The sequence below is a fragment of the Bos taurus genome, chromosome 13, assembly GCF_002263795.3.
Source record: "Bos taurus isolate L1 Dominette 01449 registration number 42190680 breed Hereford chromosome 13, ARS-UCD2.0, whole genome shotgun sequence".
In the NCBI taxonomy this organism is placed as follows: domain Eukaryota; kingdom Metazoa; phylum Chordata; class Mammalia; order Artiodactyla; family Bovidae; genus Bos; species Bos taurus.
The window spans coordinates 54,566,911-54,586,364 of record NC_037340.1 but is presented as its reverse complement, the minus strand read 5'-3'; the positions used below and the strand labels follow the sequence as shown (position 1 = coordinate 54,586,364).

Here is a 19,454-nt window from a genome sequence, read left to right as displayed (position 1 = left end):
TCCTACCTGAATGGTCTAGTGGTTTTCCCTACTTTCTTCAATTTAAGTCTGAATTTGGCAATAAGGAGTTCATGGTCTGAGCCACACTCAGCTCCTGGTCTTGTTTTTGCTGACTGTATAGAGCTTCTCCATCTTTAGCTGCAAAGAATATAATCAATCTGATTTTGGTGTTGACCATCTGGTGATCTCCATGTATAGAATCTTCTCTTGTGTTGTTGGAAGAGGGTGTTTGTTATGACCAGTGCATTTTCTTGGCAAAACTCTATTAGTCTTTGCCCTGCTTCATTCCGTATTCCAAGGCCAAATTTGCCTGTTATTCCAGGTGTTTCTTGACTTCCTACTTTTGCATTCCAATCCCCTATAATGAAAAGGACATCTTTTTTGGGTGTTAGTTCTAAAACGTCTTGTAGGTCTTCATAGAACCGTTCAACTTCAGCTTCTTCAGCGTTACTGGTTGGGGCATAGACTTGGATTATTGTGATATTGAATGGTTTGCCTTGGAAATGAACAGAGATCATTCTGTCGTTTTTGAGATTGCATCCAAGTACTGCATTTCGGACTCTTTTGTTGACCATTATGGCCACCATCATGGCCACTCCATGATGGCCACTTCAATTTAAGTCTGAATTTGGCAATAAGGAGTTCATGACCTGAGCCACAGTCAGCTCAGTCTTGTTTTTGCTGACTGTATAGAGCTTCTCCATCTTTGGCTGCAAAGACTATAATCAATCTGATTTTGGTATTGACCATTTGGTGATGTCCATGTGTAGCCTTCTCTTGTGTTGTTGGAAGAGTGCATTCTCTTGGCAAACTTCATTCTGTACTCCAAGGCCAAATTTGCCTGTTACTCCAGGTATTTCTTGACTTTCTACTTTTTCATTCCAGTCCCCTATAATGAAAAGGACATCTTTTGGGAGTGTTAGTTCTAGAAGGTCTTGTAGTTCTTTATAGAACTGTTCAGCTTCTTCAGCATTAGTGGTTGGGGCATAGACTTGGATTACTGTGATATTTAGTGGTTTGCCTTGGAAATGAACAGAGATCATTCTGTTGTTATTTGTCTTCTTTTCAATGACAGCCATTCCGACAGGTGTGGGTAATATCGTGGTTTTGACTTGCATTTCCCTGTTGATTGGCAATATGAATATCTTTCCATGTGTCTGTTGGCTGCAGACATTTTTTTCTTTAGAAAAAATGCAATTTTTTCTTTAGAAAAATGTCTATTCAGTTCTTCTCACCTTTTAAAAATCAGGTTATTTGTTTCTGATGCTAAATTGTGTGAGCTGTTTATGTATGTTGGATATTAACTCCTTATCAGTCATGTCCTTTGCAAATACTTTCTCCCATTCAGTAGATTGTCTTTTTTTTTTTTGGTCAATGTTTCCCTTTGCTGTGTAAAAGCTGTTAAGTTTAATTAAGTCTGACTTGTTTATTTTTGCCTTTATTTCCTTTTCTTTAGGAGACTGATTCCCCCCACCCCACCCCCACCAGCCAAATCACTATGATTTATGCCCAAAAGATTTCTTCTTATGTTTTCCTCTAGGATTTTTTTATGATTTCTGGTCTTATATTTAGGTCTTTAACTCATTTTGAGTTTATTTTTTTATGTGGTTTGAGAAAACTTTATAAACACATTCTATTTACCCACAGCTGTCCATTTTCCTAGCACCACTTATTGAAGAGACCTGTCTGTCCTCCACTGTATATTCTTGCCTCTATTGTTATAAATTGATTGATCACGATTGTGAGGGTTTATGTCTGCACTTTCTATCCAGTTCTGTTGCTCCGTGTGTCTGTTTTGTGGCAGTACCATACTGTTTTGATGACTGTAGCTTCATAGTATAGTCTAGTGTTAGGACACATGATTCCTCCAGATCCGTTCTTCTTTCTCAAGATTATTTTGGCTATTCGGGGTCTTCATGTTTCTGTACAAATTTTTAAATTACTCTAGTTCTGTGAAAAGTAACAGTTGGTATTTTGATCCACTGTCTTCTTTATTGGGGGAAAAGCTGCCCATCTTCCACCCCTCCCAGGGCTCTGGAGGTCTAGGTGCCCTGAACTTTTGGTGCAAGCCCTTGGTCTTAGCTGATCCCTGCAATATGTGTCCAGAGTGGGTCCAGGAGTGGTGTCTGAGCCATGTCAGGATCAGGGACCCTTGTGCACTGAGATCAGGAGTGAGGGGCTCACAGTCAGGCTCCCATTGCACCTGTGGCCTCTTTCTGAAGTCCTGCCACCCAGGGCTGTCCTCATCCTCAGTGAAGCTCCCTTCTCTTCTGCTCCTTCACATAAGATCTTACATCTTCTTCAGTGTGATCCTCCAACTATGGGCTCCCAGCAGATAGGGCCCCCACCCAGACCCTCCCTACACCCCTGTGCCAAGCTCTCAGGAGGCAGTTATTGATCAGTGATCACCTGGTGACCACCTCCTTCCCCAACACCTATGTTTCATCCCTAACAACACCTACCCCTTGCCTTTGTAACCAGGTGGGAAGAAACTGACCATAATGGAGGAATTTTCACAGCAGCTCTCTACTCATGGATTAAAGGGGCCTCCTTCAGCTCAGACTCTCATGATCATCCCAGGATACACAGGTGGCCCACACACATCTCTCTACCCAGTTGCACTTCACTTTTGAACACTTTTTCTTCTGTATGTTATTTTGAGGAGGCTCATCCTAAATAGGCCTTCCCAAGTGGCACTCGGAGAAGGCAATGGCACCCCACTCCAGTACTCTTGCCTGGAAAATCCCATGGACGGAGGAGCCTGGTAGGCTGCAGTCCATGGGGTCGTAAGGGTCAGACACGACTGAGCGACTTCACTTTCACTTTTCACTTTCATGCATTGGAGAAGGAAATGGCAACCCACTCCAGTGTTCTTGCCTGGAGAATCCCAGGGATAGGGGAGCCTGGTGGGCTGCCGGCTATGGGGTCGCGCAGAGTCGGACATGACTGAAGCGACGCAGCAGCAGCAGCACATTCTAAATAAGTCCCAGGTGGCCCAGTGGCCCACGCTGGATCACCAGTACGGTGATCTGAAGCCTGACATCTGATTCACCACAACCCAGAGGCTGAAGGTGCAGGCACAGCGTTCAGATTCCTGAATCCTGCCTCAGTCTGGCTCCAGTTGTGCTCACGTCTGTGGGACACAAAGAAATGAGCCATTTCACTGGGATTAGGCAAAGTCCTGGCAGCTGAGCATGGCATTTAGCTCCACCCTGACACTGGGCACAGAGGTGGGCTCAATACCCATGGGTAGAGACGGTCCCACACAAACCTGGTGAAGCAGACAAATGGGCAGTACCCAGGAGGCTTCATGTAAGAAAGATGTGGAGAAGGCAGTTTCCTTTTGCCCAAATCATCCAACCTGTCTTTCTGCATTGAGTCTGATTGCAGATACACATGCCAGGATCTGCCTGGAATGAAAGGAACCAGGTGTCTGAGGACCACAGCTGCTGGCTGAACACAGCTCAGCTACAGGGGCCACCAGAGAGGACCAAGACACAGCCCAGCACCCAGGTGACCCCAGGCAGGAGGAAAAGATTGCATGAGAGGCACAGATGGGCTGAGGCTGTCTTGTGGGCATCCTAGAGGCATCTTGTGTAGCTTCCTAGAGGAGGAGGCTCTCCAGATTGAAGAAGACAGGAATTGGGTGGGGATAGAATGAGCAGAAGGTGGACCTGGTGGAGAGGCAGGGACCCGGACGTGACTGGCAAGTGTAGGGAGATTAATGATGAGGGCCACTGTCTGTCAGCACTTTCTGTATGACAGAGCCCATGTGAAGTGGCTTTGGGCTGTGCTCCGTTCCACCTCACAGCAAGCCCTGAGGGGAGTCCCACTTGTGGGTCAGAGAGAGGAAAGGAGCACAGTCCCAGCGAAGTCACAATGTTCCTCCACATCGTGGCTCCAGGACACCCGGTGGCACTGGGTCACTGTGAAATCCTCTCTGGGCCACGTGTCCCCACTCTGTGGGGACTGGCATCACATGAGGGAGGCCAAGACTCTGAGTCCCCGCTGTTCCGGGGGTGAGGCTGGCCAGAGCAGTTCCGAATGCCCGCTAAGAAGCGCGAGAGTGTGCCCAGGGCACCCCAGGATAAGGCGCCGTCGTTAGTTGCACTGCACGGAGGACACTGCGGCCTGGAGAGGCTCAGCGTCTTGCCTGGCTCACACGGCTGGCAAACCGCAGAGGCAGAAAGGGACCCGGAAGGCCGACCCGGAGTCTACACCCAGGGGTAGACGAAGAGCAAGAGCGCTCCTAGCCTTGGGTATCCCGCCCGGGGCACCGCGTGGGCGTGGGCTGACGGAGAAGGGGCGGGGAGAAGCCCTTGGGGGCGGGGACGGGCGGGCCGGCGGTCTTGATTGGGCGCAGCTCTGAGCTTGTCACCTGACTGCCCAGGCCGGCCGCCCCATTGGCCCCGCCCCCAGAGGCCCCGCCCCTCCCGACCAGGGTTAACCCCCCAGGGCCCAGTGCCGGTCACCCTGGAGGCCCCGGGCGGGAAGGCTGTACCCCGACGTCCCTGCCCCGGTGTTCAGGAGCCTCTCTGTGCAGCGCTCAGGCCGAGGGTCAGCTGGAGGCAGTGGAAGCCCTTGGAGCCCCTACTCGCAGGAACTGTAGGTTGCCTGTTCTTTTTCTTTGCTTCTTACTGAGGTGCAGCTTGCATTCCCGCCATCGTAAGCGCAGAGTTCAGCGGGGTTTACCCCGAGCTGTGCAGCCACTGGAACTATCTAATTTAGGGCATTTCCATCCATCTACGCAAACCGACTCCTTCGCCTGATCCGCCTGCTCTGCCGGCGCTGCGCCGCGGGACCTTGACGCCTGGGGGCGCGGCGACCCAGCGCTCAGCTGCGCCTGCGCCTGCGCCGAGCGAGAGCCCGAGAGCGAGCCCGTCGAGCGCGCGCCCACGCCGCGAGTGCGCCTGCGCGGAGCTCGTGGCCGTGCCCGCTCCCGCCCGGGGCTCGTCGCTGGGCGGCGGGGCCATGGGGGAGGCCGAGGTGGGAGGCGGCGGCGCGGCCGGCGACAAGGGCCCGGGGGAGGCGGCCACCAGCCCGGCCGAAGAGACGGTGGTGTGGAGCCCCGAGGTGGAGGTGTGCCTCTTTCACGCCATGCTGGGCCACAAGCCCGTCGGTGAGCAGAGCGCCGCGCCGGGGCGGCCCACCCGCGTGGGGGCGGGGCGGCCGGCAACGGTCGGGGACGCGCGCTGGGCGCGCGGGGCGGGGCCTCCTGCGCCTGCACCCCCGCCTACCGTGCCCCCACCTGCGCACCCTGCCCCCACCTGCGCATCCCACCCATGCTTCCTCCAGCAGTCCCCAACTCCTGCCCACGCTGCCCCCTTCTATACCCTACCCCCACCCGACTCTGCCCCCTTCCTGTGTCCAGCCACCCATCCCGGCTGACTCCAGCCCTCACGTGCACCCCGACCCCTGTCCCCTCGTTACACCTCCACTGCAGACCCCTGCCTTTTCCTCTCCCACCTCTTACCCCCGCACCTCCTACCTCCTCCACCCTCCACCTTTGCCTCCCTACACCCTTGCAACCACTGCCCCCTTTCTCTCCGTTGCCCCCTACCTCTCTTTTCTACCCTACCAGCTGGCCTACCCCTCCCCCACAAGCCGACCCCTTCCTTCTGCAGGTGTGAACCGGCACTTCCACATGATCTGTATCCGAGACAAGTTCAGCCAGAACATCGGTCGGCAGGTCCCATCCAAGGTCATCTGGGACCACCTGAGCACCATGTATGACATGCAGGCACTGGTGAGCTGGACCCCCGCAGACAGAGCTGCTGGCAGGGAGCCCCCTCCACACCACCTACCCTGCCTTTGTCCGCCCCCCCCACCCACCCAGGTCCTGGCCTCAGGGACCTTGACACCCAGGATGTCCCACAGGTGACGAGTTGTTAAACGAGATAGCTCTGGGTAGTTTTATGAAAACACAAGCCTGGTGACAGTAGCTAGCTACTGTACTGAACCTACCTTAGATTTGGGGGGGGAGGCAAGGTTCAGTTAAGATCTTTCCAGGAGATAACTAGGGAGCTGAGGCCTGTGTGGGAGGGGGCTCTTAGGTTGTCAGTCCTGTGGAAAACTCCCGAGGGCTATAGGCAGGGAGGTGACTGGGTCTGAGTCACATTGAGATGAATATGGTGGCTTCTTGTGAGAACCAGGCTGACCGGAAGGCCACCCTCAGGGAACCCCCAGATGCTGGGTCTGAAGGAGAGCAGGTCAACTCAGTAACCAGGACAGCAGAAAAGACAGGTGGGTGTTCCCTGCAGAGGAACAGCAGGAGTCAGGGCCCTGTGGCAGCAGGCGTCAGGACTTGGGGCTGCACCGGCACCCCACCCTGTGCCCCTCCCTCCTTCCACCCCCCTCCCACTGAGACCTGGTGCTTGTCATGAGGCAGAGAGTGAAGCTCAGACCCTCCTGTGTCCTTAACCCTCACCACCACAAGTTCCCTGTTGGCTTTGGGCAAGTTGTTTGCATCTCCTTGTCCCAAGGCAGAGAAGGGAGAGAAATGACAGTACTGCTCTGACCCCCAGCCCGCAGTTAGCACCTGGGAACTTGAGGTCAAGCTGTTGAACTGAAGCAGGCCCCCCAAAGGGCTGTGCCCACCAGTTGGGGCCTCACTCCCCCAGAATTCCCATGTTCAGCAGTTTGACAGGACCCCCATGCTTGTCATATTGGGGTGTCACCTGGCCCCCAGACGCTTCCTGCATCTCCACTCCAGGCTGGGGCCCAGAGCTGGACACAGAGACAAGTATGGCAGGGCCCCTGTCCTGCGGGCCTTTGGTGCGGTAGACAGGACAGATGGCTCTCAAGTGCAGACGCTGGCTTAGAGGGTGCTGAGGCCGTGACGCCCAGTACGGGGTCCCCGTGATACTCAGCTGTGGGGGCCACCAGGGGGGCTCTCAGTCCAGGACAGGTAGCCCTTCCTTCCTCAGTTCCTTGGACCCCAGCACCACTATAGAGCTGATGCCATGGTCACCTGGGACCTTGTAAATATGGGTCTGTGGATCTCACCCCATGGGATGACCATGGGCCTGGGAGCTCTCAGGGTTTGTGAAGCTCCCAGCTGGCAGTTGGCACACTTATTCGCTGACCACCAGGCTTGCAGCTCAGCTCCCAAATTGGGGACTAGAAGCCCTGTCTCCTGAATCCCCTCCCAACCCAGAGACCTTTCCCGCCAGCTCACCTTTCCCTTTGTCTGGTGGTGGTGTTTCCGGCTCTCTGTCCCTCTGGGCCTCCGTGATCTGGGGAACAAGTGGAGCCTGGCGAGCATTCCTGGTGCTGCCTCCATTTTGCTTTGTTTGCCTGGTTTCCACGAGAGAGAACAAAGGCCTCAGGCCCTGCGCCTGCCCACTGCAGCCCCTCAGGACAGCCATCTGTGCTCGTTGGTCACTCCTGAGTTAGCTCTTACATCTCTAGTCACATTTTTTTAAATGTGATATTTAAAATCATATTTTCTTCTTTGCTTCTAAAAAAAACCCTTATTTGTCATCAGCACGAGTCTGAGATTCTTCCGTTCCCAAATCCAGAGAGGAACTTCATCCTTCCAGAAGAAATCATTCAAGAAGTCCGAGAAGGTATGACTCGGGCAAGGGCAGATTTGGGAATGGGAAAAGGCGGTGGTGTCAGGGTGAAGGTCACGAGCCTCAGAGAGTGAGGGTCACTGGCTGGGTGGTGCTCACCCTCCAGGATGGGGCGGTCTGGGGGCCTCCAAGACAGGGGCAGACACCTCCCAAGTCGGCAGCAGCCCCTGGCCTGAGCCACCGTGGTCAGGTGGGGCCATGGCGCTCACCATTGTGGGCTCCAGGTCATCGTCGGTTATCTCCCCACAGGCAAAGTGATCATAGAGGAGGAAATGAAAGAGGAAATGAAGGAAGATGTGGACCCCCACAACGGGGCTGATGATGGTAAGCGTGGAGCTTGCCCTCCCACCGTAGGGCCCCAGGGGCATGGACCCCAGCCTGGTGAGGCTTCCCCATCACTGGCAATGGGGTCATTCGTCTGTCTCAGCAGCTGAGAAGGCAGCTTCTGTCTGGTCGGGGAGAGCCTCCCACACAGGGGAGTCACTCTTGGAGCCAGCCTTGGGGGTGGGGGTGCAGGAGGCTGCCCGACTAAAGTAGAATGGGTGGCAGCCTTCTCAGTGCAGGGCGAACCCCGAGAAGCAAAGATGGGCACAGCCGTGCAGGCACCTCAGCTAGGGAGGAGCCTTTTGGGGTCGATGTCATGTACATAGGTATAGATTTTTGTAACTGAACAGGAAGATGAAATAAAATTTTGGATATTCTGTTTTCAGCCAAATGATTTTGTCTCCCAGTTTTTTCATCTTCAGGAAGCTTGGGGAAAGCAACAGAAAAGTCCAGCAAAGACAAAGAAAAGAACAACTCGGACTTGGGGTCCAAAGAGGGGCCAGACAAGCGGAAGCGCAGCCGGGTCACCGACAAAGTCCTGACCGCCAACAGCAACCCCTCCAGCCCCAGCGCAGCCAAGCGGCGCCGGACGTAGATACTCACAGCAGGCGGGTGCTGTAGTCTCGAGGCAGTGGGAGAGTCAAATACCACCGGCCCTACTGCCTGCCCTCGGGTGCCAGAGGCTCCTGAGGTGCCACTCAGACCGTCTGGGCTCGGATGGCCCCCAACGCCCAGGATGGGTCCCGCTCAGATGCTGAGACCCGGGACGTGAAAGCCCAGGCCGCGTCCTCTCTGGACACTCGTGGGTTCCATTGCTGTGGCTCAGCTGCACCTGGGGCCAAGCGTTGGCATGGGCCTGAGGACCAGGCTGCGTGGGCAGAGCGCGGACACAGCAAGCAATAAATCATGGACTGCCTCTCTGCTCTGAGGGGCCCGGGTCTTCCCGTTTCTCCGTCTGTCCACCGGTCAAAGGCTGGCTCTCAACTGACTGCAGCCTCAGGGGGGGAGCGTCAGGCCACAGGCGCCGGCCCTTCCACCACCAGGGAGACTTGAGAACTGGGTACTTTGCCTCATTCATCTGTACTGTAATGATGTATATAATTTGGTTGGTATTTCACTATTTAATTTTTAAGAAGCCTATTTTACTAGGGTTTTATACGAAAAAAGTACTGCAGAAGTTGAACCTGTGTTGTATTTTTTGCTGAGATGTTTTGTTTTAAGGTAACAGACTACTGAGATACTTTTCACTCAGTTTTTATATGCCAGATACAGAGAATTTGTAGCGGTTATTTTTGTATTCTCGAGTCAGTCCACTCGCAAACAGACCAAATGAATGAGCAGAGGGAGGCAGGCCGAGGACTGATGCGGCCTGGGCACCAGGCTGACTGAGACATACTTGCTTTTGACTGAGGGACATTAAAGCACAAAAAAGCAACTGGAGTTGTGTGATTTTGATATCACAGTTAACTTTTCTTATAGTAGGAGGTTGTCTTTTTCCAAGATTTATAACTGAAGCTAGGCTTTGATGTACTTGGATCACTTGATACAATGAATATACAAACTAGTAACAGGTCTAGAGTGGCTACTTTGTTGCATGTGAGCATCCCTTCAAATAAAAAACCTCAAGAGAGGCACCCAGTCGGAGTGGTGCCTGATGGGAGTAGTGCTTGCTTCCCCGCAGCATGAGAACTGGGGCGGAGCTCAGGCCTCCCAAGTGAGAGAGGAGGCGCTCACCCTCATCCTGACAAACCGGGAGGACACTGGTGCCACCCATCCCCCCAACATCAGCCACAGGAGATTGGAAATCCCTGAGCCCATGGGGCTCCATGGGCTGAGAGGTGGCCGGGTGGGGGTCGGAGGCTGGCACCTGCTGCCCCAGTAGGGCCCGCAGTGCCTGGCATGGAGTGTCTCATGTCAGGTCTACTGACCCTGAGCAGCCCTGGCCTTCCGTCCTGACTGCCCCGTGCAGGAAGCTGAGGCAGAAGCTTACACCCCACAGTCAGACCTGGTGCCTAAGGGCCCCATGGGGTGAGATTCCAGGAGATCACACTTTCAGAGGGGCCTCCTACCACAGGGAGGGGCATCTAGATGGCACCCTGGTACAGTCAAATGTGACTGGCACTTGTAAAGCAGAAGCTGGGCCCCATGTGAGAACAAGTGTGTGGCAGCAGGCAGTATGGGAGGCTGTGCTCTGAGTGCTGCAGCCTGGGGCTCCAGCACTGTGTCCTCCAGTGCATGCTTATCTGTTTTCGGGTAGAGGTGGGAGGGCCTGCCTACCAACCCAAGTGCTCTCAGAGCGCCCCAGCACCCATCAGTGCCTCATCAGAGGGCCCCATCCCTCCAGAAGTCACAGCCAGGGTCTAGTCACAGTCAGCTGCAAGTCAGCTAAGAAGGCCAGGCCTGTGGCCACAGTCTGCAATAGGCCAGCCCTGCACAATGCCTGATGGCACCCCACTCCAGTGGTCTTGCCTGGAAAATCCCATGGACGGAGGAGCCTGGTAGACTGCAGTCCATGGGGTCGCTAAGAGTCGGACACGACTGAGCGACTTCACTTTCTCGCATTGGAGAAGGAAATGGCAACCCACTCCAGTGTTCTTGCCTGGAGAATCCCAGGGATGGGGGAGCCTGGTGGTCTGCCGTCTATGGGGTCGCACAGAATTGGACACGATTGAAGTGACTTAGCATAGCACAGCACAATGCCTGGCCGTCTGCCTCTGTTGCCTCCTCCTTGGGACACCTACCCTGGCCATCAGTGGCAGAAGATTTGCAGAAATGCCCAGAACTCCATACCTTTGGGGGAGTCACCACTGTCCTTGAAGGTTGTCCAGGTGAGATGGTACCCAGAGAGATAACGGAGGTTGGTAAGCCTGCAAGGAGTTGGCACCAGCATGAAGGGTCTTCAGCCGTGCCCATGGCCAAGACTGGCAGGTTCTGTCCAGCTCTGAGCTGTCCGCAGATGCAGAGCTCAAGGACTGTCACATCCTTGGGCATACCAACCTGAGGCCTGGCAGCCTGCAGCATTGGGCAGGGCCTCAGTCTCTGTTGACCAGCCCTGAGGGTGACCCCGGGTCATTCCTGTCTCCGGGTGTCTGGGTCTTTACCTGGTGCCTCCAAGTGAGTGACGGCAGCACCCATGCTGCCTTACAGCCACTACCTGCAGCAGAGGGGACAGGAGGGCAGGCCCACGAGGACACTGCACTATGGGACTCTCAGACAACTTGGGGTATCCTCCTAGGGGCACACTTGTGGGGGACATCTGCTACGAACAAGCTCCAGGGGGGCCACCCTTCAGGGGGACACCCTCCCTGAGGTCATCCTTGGGGGGATCATGGTGGAGAGAGGTGCCCTGCAGGGGAGGGTGTTCGGAGGGGAAGGGACGTTCTGGGGGTGCTCTGGGGGACCTCCTCAGGGGGCGGGCTTCCTGTCTACATTCTTCTGAGGAGAACACAGGGGCGGGGCAATGGTTCTGGACATCTTGCGTGTAGGCGTCCTCCAGGGTGGAGGAGGCCATTCTCCAGGGGAAAAGGGACCTGGGAGGGTCCTGAGAGGGTACCCTAGGGACTACCCCCCAAGGGTCCTCTCCAGGGAGAAATCCCTACCTAGGTGGGCATGGGGTGGGGGGGGACAACCTTGGGGGAGAGGGGAGCGTCCTCCGGAGGGGCTTTCTCGGGGGGAGGGATATTCTCGGTGTGGGAGGACAGGCCTTCTCCAGAGGGACATCCTTGGAGGGTACATCCTGGGGACGGTCCTCCTCCGGGCTGGGCGGACCGAGACGGCAGCCCCGGGCCCGCCTCCGACCCGCCCCCCGGCCCGCCCCCGCGTTTCCTCCCTGTTTCACTTTCGCTTCCGCCGGAGCGGGTCCCACCGCCACCGGAGCATGGAGGACTCGGACTGCGACTCGACCTGGGACGAGGATGAGGAGGAGAACGGCGAGGGCCCGCGGGCGGAAGCCGGCGAGGATGGCGAGACCGGCGCTCTGGGGAACGCGGAAGCCGAGGAGGACGCGCCGCCCAGCGCGCTCCAGGTGCCGCCCCCGCGCCCTGGGAACCCGGCGCCCCTGGGGAGGCCGCGGCGGCAAAGGGGGCAAAGCCCGGTTTCTGGCAAGCCATTCCCCGCCCCGCCACGGGGCCAGGTGTGAAGGCACCTCCCAGAGACCCGGCTTGGGGCCCGGCTCCCCATCTCCAGCGGTGGCCCCCTTCCCTCTCTGTCCTCCGGCTACTCGCTTCCTGGTTCCCAGGACACGCTGAGGTCCGCTCCGACCCGCTCCCCCGCGTGCTCCCCCGCCAGGGCACCTTGCAGGGAATCCGGGGCCACTCTCAGACCCTTATCCCCAGGGCCAGATCGGCGCGGTGACACTTCCTCCAGAGGATGGCCCCAGCACATCCTTGACTCCCCTGTCACATCCCAGCCTCAGGCCCTTGGCTCTGTCCTCTAGACAGACCCAGCCCTCAGCTCTGGCCTCCTTCACCGCCTCTCTCCTGGAGCTGCTACCTCCACCCCGGCTCCCCTACCCAAGACTCCACCCTTCCCCAGGCCCCAGAGCCCCCAGCCTGCCCCACTCCGTTGACCCTCACTAGGTGCAGCACCTACCCGCTCTGACTGGGGCTGACCTCATGTCGTCTGGAGGTGGCCTTGGAGGCTACATGTGTGTGGAGGTGGCCTTGGAGGCTACATGTGTGTGGCTTGCCTGAGCCAGGGCAGCTGGTGTGCCCACCAGCTCCTCGTTGTCACCACTGGTTACTTGTCATAACCATGGTTATTCAACATTACTGGCAGTTACTTGCTGGTACTTACCAGGTGTCACAATCCCCGAGTGGGTACGCCATTGCTCCAGCTGGGGTTCTAGGTGAGGGAGAGGGCTCCAAGTGATAGTTGTCACGACGTGTCCCCCTCCCTTTGGGATGAGGATATCTTGGCACCGTATCTGGGGAAGCTTGGGTTCCAGCCTTAGTGGTCTCAGTGATGGATTGTCGTGCTGCAGATGAGCACTCTGGTGTTCAAATTTCTCTCCGGGTCTTGGAGTGGTCGGTCAGCAAGAGGAACCCCAAGGGGCTCCTGGGCCTGCTGAGAAGGCTGGCGACCTCGGCACATTTCCAGTGTTTCAGGGGTGCACGAGTTCCTAGGGTAGGTAGGCTGGGCAGTGGTCAGGGGCACAGATCACAGGGCAGGAATCCACCTCTTCCCCCAGGCGGATGCCCACTGGACGTGGTGCAGCTTAGGTGGCAGGACACCATCCTCACTATAGCTCCATGGGCCACACTCCTAAAGCAGTGCTTCGGCACGTGGACCTTCCTGTGAGATGCCCATGGTCCTCTGACCTCTTCCCTGCCCCTCTGCTATGGCTTCTCTCCTTCTACAAAGTCCCAGTCCCCTCTCCATTCCCCCATGGTCCTTCCTGGCTGCCACACACTGGGTCCCGGTGTGGCTTTTTGGTGCTTCCTCCTGGACACTGTCATTTGTGCACCCATGGTGCTGGCCCTGCTCTGAGCTGTGCACCTGACCACCTGGCCACCTGACCAGGACCCACCCTCTGGACCGACCCAGGGAGGCTGAGAAATGGATGCTGATGAGGGGTGGGGCAGCTTCTGCTGAGTTTCATTTCCACCTACTGTCCATTGACCTAACCAGCATCTGGCTAAGAAACCCTCTTCAGAAGCATCTGGGGCTCTAGGTGGCAAGGCCACTGCCCTTGGGTATACAGCCCCTTGCTGCTGCTGCTGCTGCTGCTGCTAAGTCGCTTCAGTCGTGTCTGACTCTATGCAACCCCATAGACGGCAGCCCACTAGGCTCCCCCATCCCTGGGATTCTCCAGGCAAGAACACTGGAGTGGGTTGCCATTTCCTTCTCCAATACAGCCCCTTAGGTGTTAGCTTAGAGCGCAGGGCAAGGAGGAAATGTTGGGGGAGGTGGGGTTCCCAGAGGAGGTCCTGGACTGTGATGCCAGCAAACAAGGGAGGAGAAAGTAATGCTGGAGTCGGGGGGCACCCCAAGAATGCACATTAGCCTGTAGTCCTGAGGGCTCACTCCAGCTACTCTGGCCCCTCTGATATTGCTGGCAGCTAGGCCCAGTCCTTGCTGCCCTTACCAGGGTGGGTCCTCCCTGGGGTGGGTCCTGCTTGCTGGCTGCCTTGAAGAATGGGGAGGGTCTCCCCACTGGGATCTGATCCTTTCTCTCTCTCCAGCTCAAGGTGACAGGGTCCCGAAACTGGAGAGCTGCACGGGACACACGCCGGTACCGGCACCACTACCCGGTAGGTATCTGTGCACAGCCCCACCCCTGCAGCCCACCAGGACTGAATCCTTCCTGTAATCACGGGGTGACAGCACCACGCCCTAACTCCCACCACAGCACCCTCACCTTTCACACTGTGACTGCGCCAGCCGCCAGCTCATCCACAGGGGGCCCCACCAGCCCATCTCATGGCTTCTGTTGTCCTCAGCCCCTGCCCTCTGTACCCAAGAGTCTCAGGGAACCCTTGGGCTGTCTCTGGGGTGCAGATGAAGGGGACCTCCCAGCCCTGGCCCACATTGTTGAGGAGGGGATGGTCGTCACTGGTGGTCAGAGGTGGCTGCTGTCTCCCAAGTGTGAAGGCTGGTCCTCCCCTGTGGCGTGGGGGACCCAGGTTTGGCACTTGGGGTCTTCACCAGCCCTCAGGATATCTGGAGGTTGACGGGCCAAGAGCCAACACCTCCTTCCTCCCACCCAGCCCAGGAATGCTTCAGTATGAGGGGTCCTTGGAGTCAGCCTGTTTGGATGACACCTTGTCACCTTTCTCTGGCTCTGTAGGATCTGGTAGAAGGAGATGACAATGGCGACATGCTCAACCTGAGTTTCTACAAAAATGAGATTCGGTTCCTGCCTAACGGTGTGTACCTGCCCAGCTGCCGGCAGCTCCATTCTAGGGGTATTCCTCTCTCCTCTGCCTGTCTGGTCTGCTGGGACATGGTTTGGACCTGTGGCTTTCAGATATACCCCCACAGCACCCACCCCCCCACCCCCCAAAGCTGCTGAGGGACTCCCAGGGCCCCAACCCTTGGCCTGGACACAGTGGCCACCATGCTCCAAAGGGCCAGGCGATGAATGCTGGTGGCTTTGCAGGCACACAATCTCTGTCACGACTACTTGACTCTGCCTCCATAGTGAGGAAGCTGCATACATAAACTAACAGGAAGGAATGGTTTTTACCTTTTTAAACAGTTGGGGAAGTTTTATGGTACAATAACATTTATGACATGTGAAAATCATATGAGATTCAAATTTCAGTGTCCACGGTGAGGTTTTATCAGAACCCATCCACATACGTGTTGTCCATGGCTCCTTTGCTGCACGCGCCAGGGGCCGCACAGCCTCAAATATTCCCCTCCAGGCCCTTTGCAGAAAGTGGGGGGTGCCCTGCGGAGACCAGGCTGCAGCGTAGGGCTTGGTAGCAGGCCCTGTGTGAAGGCAGAACTCCAGCTAGCAGCCTGTGGTTTGTGGGGTGCAGCAAGGCCTCCCTTCTGCAAAGACAGGTTTAGATCTGGGACCACTCTCTCTTACCCGATGGGGCCTCCCAGGTTCTCCCACCCAGAGTGCCAGCATGGCCTGCCCACTCCGGTCTGCCCTCTATCAGCCATAAGGGTTCACCTTCCAGATTGCACAGTGGTGGTCAGCCTAAATTGGGTTAACATCACAGGAGGTGTGCACAACCTGAACCCCAAGGTCCTCATGAAAGGGGCGAGGGGAGGGGCTTTCGGTAGTCCCCCTGACTTGTCTCTGTGGGCCTCCCAGGCTGTTTCATTGAGGACATTCTTCAGAACTGGAAGGATGACTATGAACTCCTGGAGGACAATCACTCCTACATCCAGTGGTGAGTGGGCGGGGCTTCTGAGGAGGGGCTTGAGGCTCCGCCCGTACTGGATCCTGGCTCCACCTCTTCCAGGCGCCGGGCTTACTGAGCAGGCGCACTGCCCTCTGTGCCCCGTGCCTGGCTCTGCGGGCAGGGGCCAGCTAAGGGGAGACCGGGTCTGGGTTCTCCAGCTGGAAACAGCCTCAGCTGCTGGGGGTTGACGCTGGCTTTGGGGGATAGCAAGAGCAGTCGACTAGCTGGCTCGCTGGAGGCCCCATGAGGCTGTCCTGAATCTGTCCACAGAGCCCCTCTGCCGCAAGGGCGGATTCTAATGGTGTCTTAAGGTGCTCCCCGGACGCTGGCCTGCAAATGCAGTGTCCTTTAAGGACGGCTTGCAGGCGACTGACCCAGGGCACAGGATATCCCTGAGAATAATTCCGCAGCATTAATGGTGGGCGGCAAAGAAGAACGTGAGAATGAAAGGGAATGGTAGAGAGGCTGGTCGCTGTCTGGCAGGTGCCCTCCTGCTGCGTGGGCAGGCTGGACTCTGGGTGGGCTGGGACTCCTGTGGGTGGGCTGTCCTGGGTCCTTATCCTGGGCACTCCCCCTGGAGTTCTTCCATCCTCACCCTTTGACTTTATTGACTGGGGAGAGATCACAGCACATGTGGCACGCCAGGTCCAGCCAGCCCTGCCAGAGTTGAGCCGAGCCCCAGGGTCCGCGAGTGTTGCTTACCAGGCCTGTGCCATCCCTTCCCTCACAGGCTGTTTCCGCTGCGGGAGCCAGGGGTGAACTGGCACGCCAAGCCCCTCACGCTCCAGGAGATCGAGGTGAGCTCTGGAGGTCAAGGTACAGGTCACGGCTAGCCACAGGTGTTCATGGGTCCCTTGGGGAACAGGAGCTGAAGGACTCCCCTACCCACAGTTTTATTATCTTCCCTCATAAGTGGTCCTTGCCTCTGGCCCTCAGTGCTCCTTGCAGGCTTCCAGAGAAATCTGACTGAGAGGGTTGCTCATGTCCAGGGGTCTCGGGAAGGGGCCACAAGCAGAGTCAGAGTGACCAGGCTTTGCCTTGGTCAGCCCTGGTTTGGGCTGGATCGATGATGCCTGGCGAGTGGGGAGGGGGCTCCAGGAGCCGGGGAGGCCAAGCAGGTGTGCCCAGGAGACAGGATGGGTGCTTACAGCCCTGTGTCCAGCCCTAGGGTCCCTGAGGTCTTCCCGCAGGTCAGGGAGTTCCTCTCAAGGCTACAGCACATGCCTCAGGCTGGGGAGGTCTGGTGCCAGTTCAAAGTCAAGTGAGCAGCCCCAGGCTCCTGCGCCCTGGCCTTCTGAGCCAAGGCCCCAGATGAATTTGGGCCTGAGGAAGGTGTCCAGCTCTTGGCTGTGTTGCACTGACACTGAGCTCTCTGCCACCCTTGGGGGCTTTTCCAGGCATTTAAGAAGTCTGCGGAGGTCAGGAAGCGGCTGGTCCAGGCCTACGAGCTCATGCTGGGCTTCTTTGGGATCCAGCTCCAGGACCGAGATACCGGCCAGGTGTGCCGAGCACACAACTACCAGAAGCGCTTCCAGAACCTCAACTGGTGAGCAGGCCAGGAGCTTGGGGTTCTGCACAGCTGGTCTCTGATTGCGAGAAACATCTCTGGGGAGGGGCCTGCAAGGCAGAGCCTGAGACTCCCAGCATCCTCTGAGCTTGTGGAGGTGGGGCAAGGGCAGGGTGGGGGCAAGACAGAGTGGGGTGAGGATGGGACCAGGTTGGGCAGGACAGGAGAGGGAGCGGGAGGAGTAGGGGTGAGTGCCACCTGATTCAGCTGTGGGCTTCCTGCTATGGCCTGCCACCCATGTAGGCATGGGTTGGGTTGCCAAGGGGCTCCATCACTTTCACTACATCACTGAGCATCCCACCTGGAGGGTGTGGCAGACATGCTCCCCTCTCCCCCCTAGGATGCACTGGGTGGAGGGGCAGCAGCTCAGGGCACATGGGCAACAGACCCCTGCCTCTAGAGGGTCCCCATCTGGTTCTTCTCCAGCTGTGCTGAGGGTGCGTGTTCCATGGGACCAAGGGGACAGTCACCCTTCTAGGGAACGCATCACAGTTCTTTACCTGCACGATCCAGGCACATAGGCCATCTTCTCAGGGACCTGAGGACAGGGTAGGAATGGGGACTGACCTGTGGGCTGGAGTGTCTCTGCTGGTGGACACCAGCCTCTTGGGGGAGTGTGAGGGGGGGGCTGGAGAAGGGCAGTCTTTGGCTGAGCACCGCCCACCCACGTGCAGCCCCACCAGCGCCTCCTGTCCCCACCAGGCACAGCCACAACAACCTCCGCATCACCCGCATCCTCAAGTCTCTGGGGGAGCTGGGGCTGGCGCACTACCAGGCACCCCTGGCCCGCTTCTTCCTGGAGGAGACGCTGGTGCGGAGGCAGCTGCCAGGCTTGCGGCACAGCGCCCTGGACTACTTTGTGTTCACCGTGCGCTGCCGGCACCAGCGCCGCGAGCTGCTGCGCTTCGCCTGGGAGCACTTCCGGCCCCGCTACAGGTTCGTCTGGGGGCCCCAGGACAAACTGCAGAAGTTCAAGCCATGCTCACCACCCTGCTCATCCCGGCTGGCCTGCCCCAGACAGGCGAAGGAGGAGGAGAGCCCTGGGGAACCCCCCCTTGAAGCTAGCACCCAGAGGCACACCTGTGGGCTGGGGAAGGACGAGGAGGCAGGCCCACTGGCCGAGGGTCCCCAGCTACCTGGCACAGAGTCCCAGGAGGTCAGAGCCCTGGAAAGGGACCAGGGAGATGAGACCAGCGAGGAGCAGGGACCAGAGTCACCAAACCCCAAGGAGAGCAAGAAGAGGAAGCTGGAGGCGAATCTGCGGGAGCGGGCCCTGGGGGAGCCAGGCGCCAGCGCCTCTGAGGTGGAGAAGATCGCCCTGAACCTGGAAGGCTGCGCCCTCAGCCAGGGCAGCCTCAGGGTGGAGACCCAGGAAGTGGTCAGCCAGGCCCCAGAGGAGGCCAAGCAGCCCTGCCCCCAGCCTCCAGGGGCCAAGGTGGCCGATGAGGTAAGGAAGCGAAGGAAGATGGACCAAGGTGCCAGTGATCACCCAGAGGCAGCAGCAGATGGTGGCACCCTGACACTGGCCACGACTAAGCCCCCTGCCCCATCTGAGTGCTCAGAGGCTGAAGAGGGTGCAAATGGGATCAAAGAGGAAACAGAAGGCCAGGCAGGGCTGGGGCAGAGTGCCCCTGGCAGCCCAGGCACTGCAGCACCGGAGGTGGAGGAGAGAGCAGAGCCCACAGAGGTGGGGCCTTGTGTCCATCCCGGAGAGCCTTAGGGAAGCAGACGCCCGTGGCCCTCCTGGCCCTGCCCTGCCACAGGCCTGGGAGCCACGTTGTCAGCTGTTCTCAGTGTCCAGCTCTGTTGGCCTGTCCCTGGTGGTCACTGCAGCTGCAAGGAGGCCAGGCCCAGTCCTCGGGGAGGCTGAGGCTTCAGCCTTCTTCCTTCCACCTCACTTCCCACCTCCTCCCTCCTGTGTGCTGTCACCCCCCTCCCCCCCACCAACCTTTGTAACTTGGCCCTTCAGGGTCTGGAGGGGTGGGAGGGGGCACTCATTTTCTTACTCTGATCCAGAGGCCTTTTCTGAATAAACTCATTTGACTTTGAGTGTTTCGGTATGGACGGCAGCCCGTGGATGGCCAGGGCAGGGGAGGGGCTGGTCTCATGAGTACCTCTGGCTGGACTTCT

The 19,454-nt window shown here is 57.5% G+C and overlaps 2 protein-coding genes and 1 long non-coding RNA gene across 3 annotated transcripts; 2 read left to right on the top strand and 1 right to left on the bottom strand.

Annotated features, from left to right (window-relative positions):
- Positions 1–4,904: 4,904 nt before the first annotated feature.
- On the top strand, positions 4,905–9,499 carry MRGBP (MRG domain binding protein). The gene is given in 5 exon segments (NM_001206561.1): positions 4,905–5,119; positions 5,625–5,746; positions 7,487–7,568; positions 7,824–7,898; positions 8,306–9,499. Coding segments are annotated over 5 exon segments (615 nt in total). The 5' UTR covers positions 4,905–4,971; the 3' UTR covers positions 8,494–9,499.
- LOC132346929 (uncharacterized) lies at positions 5,899–11,685 on the bottom strand. The gene is made up of 4 exons (XR_009496936.1): positions 10,896–11,685; positions 10,689–10,765; positions 7,178–7,296; positions 5,899–6,254 (listed from the first exon to the last, which is right to left on the bottom strand). It is a non-coding gene; the product is annotated as an uncharacterized lncRNA (long non-coding RNA).
- Positions 11,686–11,762: 77 nt separating this feature from the next.
- Positions 11,763–19,373, top strand: OGFR (opioid growth factor receptor). Its single transcript, NM_001077019.1, is given in 7 exon segments — positions 11,763–11,922; positions 14,081–14,149; positions 14,686–14,764; positions 15,667–15,745; positions 16,488–16,554; positions 17,155–17,303; positions 18,027–19,373. Coding segments are annotated over 7 exon segments (1,608 nt in total). The 5' UTR covers positions 11,763–11,775; the 3' UTR covers positions 19,045–19,373.
- The last annotated feature ends 81 nt before the right edge of the window (positions 19,374–19,454 follow it).